We start from the raw sequence: 1,281 nt of genomic DNA on the forward strand, positions 1-1,281 counted from the left end.
CCCCCCCCCCCCCGCCTCGGCCTCGCCAGCGAGGGTCTCCCGGCGCAGGACTCACCGCTGTCCAAGGCGTGTTCCAAGTCGAAGTCTGGAAGGCACAGAGAGAAGAGGAGCGGACGTCAGCGGGGACGGTCCCCGGGCGAGACCCCCATCGTTGGGGAAAAAAAAGAAAAGAAAAGGATGATCCCGGCCCCCACGGCCAGACCCCAACTCAAAAAAAAAAAAAATCATTAAAAAAAAATCGAAATTTTATTTTTCTGCCCTCCAGCCTGGCCCGCCCAGCAAGACCCCAACTCAATAAAATAACAAAATACAAATAAAAAAAGAAATACGGCACCTGGCTCTGACTTGGGGATATCTGTGGGGTTTTTTAAAAAATGTATTCACTTATTGATCGGGTCGGGGTCTCCCTCGGGAATTGGGCCCCAGCCGGGCCCAGACAGCCAGACCCTGACTCCAAAAATAAAATTGAAAAAAATTGAAAACAAAAAAAGAAAAAGAAAAAGAAATTCAGTACCTGGCTCTGACTTTGGTCTATCTATGATTTTTAAAATGTATTCACTTATTGATCGGGTCGGGGTCTCCCTCTGGAATTGGGCCCCAGACGGGCCCACACAGCCAGACCCCGACTCCAAAAATAACATAAAATAAAAATAAAAATAAAAGAAATACAGCACCTGGCTCTGACTTTGGGATACCTGTGGATTTTTAAAATTTATGCACTTATTGATCGAGTCGGGGTCTCCCTCGGGAATTGGGCCCCAGACGGGCCCACACAGCCAGACCCCCACTCCAAAAATAAAAAGGCAAACTCGGCACCCAACCCCCCCCTTTTTCCGGCCCGGCTTCCGAGGACGACCCGGAAAGTCCCTCCCGCACCCGCACCCGCCCGCGGGCTCAGGGCCAGGAAGATGAGTCACCGGGGCGAGGCCGCCCCTTTCCCTTTGAGCAACAAGTTTTTTTGTTTTGATTCTTGGGGCTTGGGAGTGGGGTCTTGCTGGGCTGCCCCGGCGGGTCTCGAACTCCTGGCCGCCCCCCGGCGTGATCGCCCGGCCGGAAAAACCCCCGCAGCCACGACAACGTGTACTTCCACGGATCCCCCAAAGCCGGACGGAAACCCCAGAGGTCGGGACAGATGCAGGAAGGAATGAGTGATGCATATGAATGAATGAAGGAAGGAATGAGTGATGCATATGAATGAAGGAGGGGAGGAATGAATGATGCGTCTGTGTCCTCGGCACGAGACCCAATCCCGGGCCGGCCAGAACCGCCTCGAATCCGCCC

General features: G+C 53.4%; 1 protein-coding gene across 1 annotated transcript in view; it reads right to left on the reverse strand.

The window, feature by feature from the left end:
* Positions 1-85, reverse strand: part of CD99 (CD99 molecule (Xg blood group)) — a gene marked incomplete at its 5' end in the record, with an annotated part of 13,345 nt that extends 13,260 nt beyond the window's left edge. The window contains one exon of the mRNA XM_008051982.1: positions 56-85. Within this exon, the coding sequence (XP_008050173.1) occupies positions 56-85 (30 nt within the window). The remainder of the gene's footprint in view (positions 1-55) is intronic.
* Between the last annotated feature and the right edge of the window lie 1,196 nt (positions 86-1,281).

This window comes from Carlito syrichta, unplaced genomic scaffold (assembly GCF_000164805.1).
Source record: "Carlito syrichta isolate Samal-C Ts95f unplaced genomic scaffold, Tarsius_syrichta-2.0.1 Scaffold249845, whole genome shotgun sequence".
Classification (NCBI taxonomy): domain Eukaryota; kingdom Metazoa; phylum Chordata; class Mammalia; order Primates; family Tarsiidae; genus Carlito; species Carlito syrichta.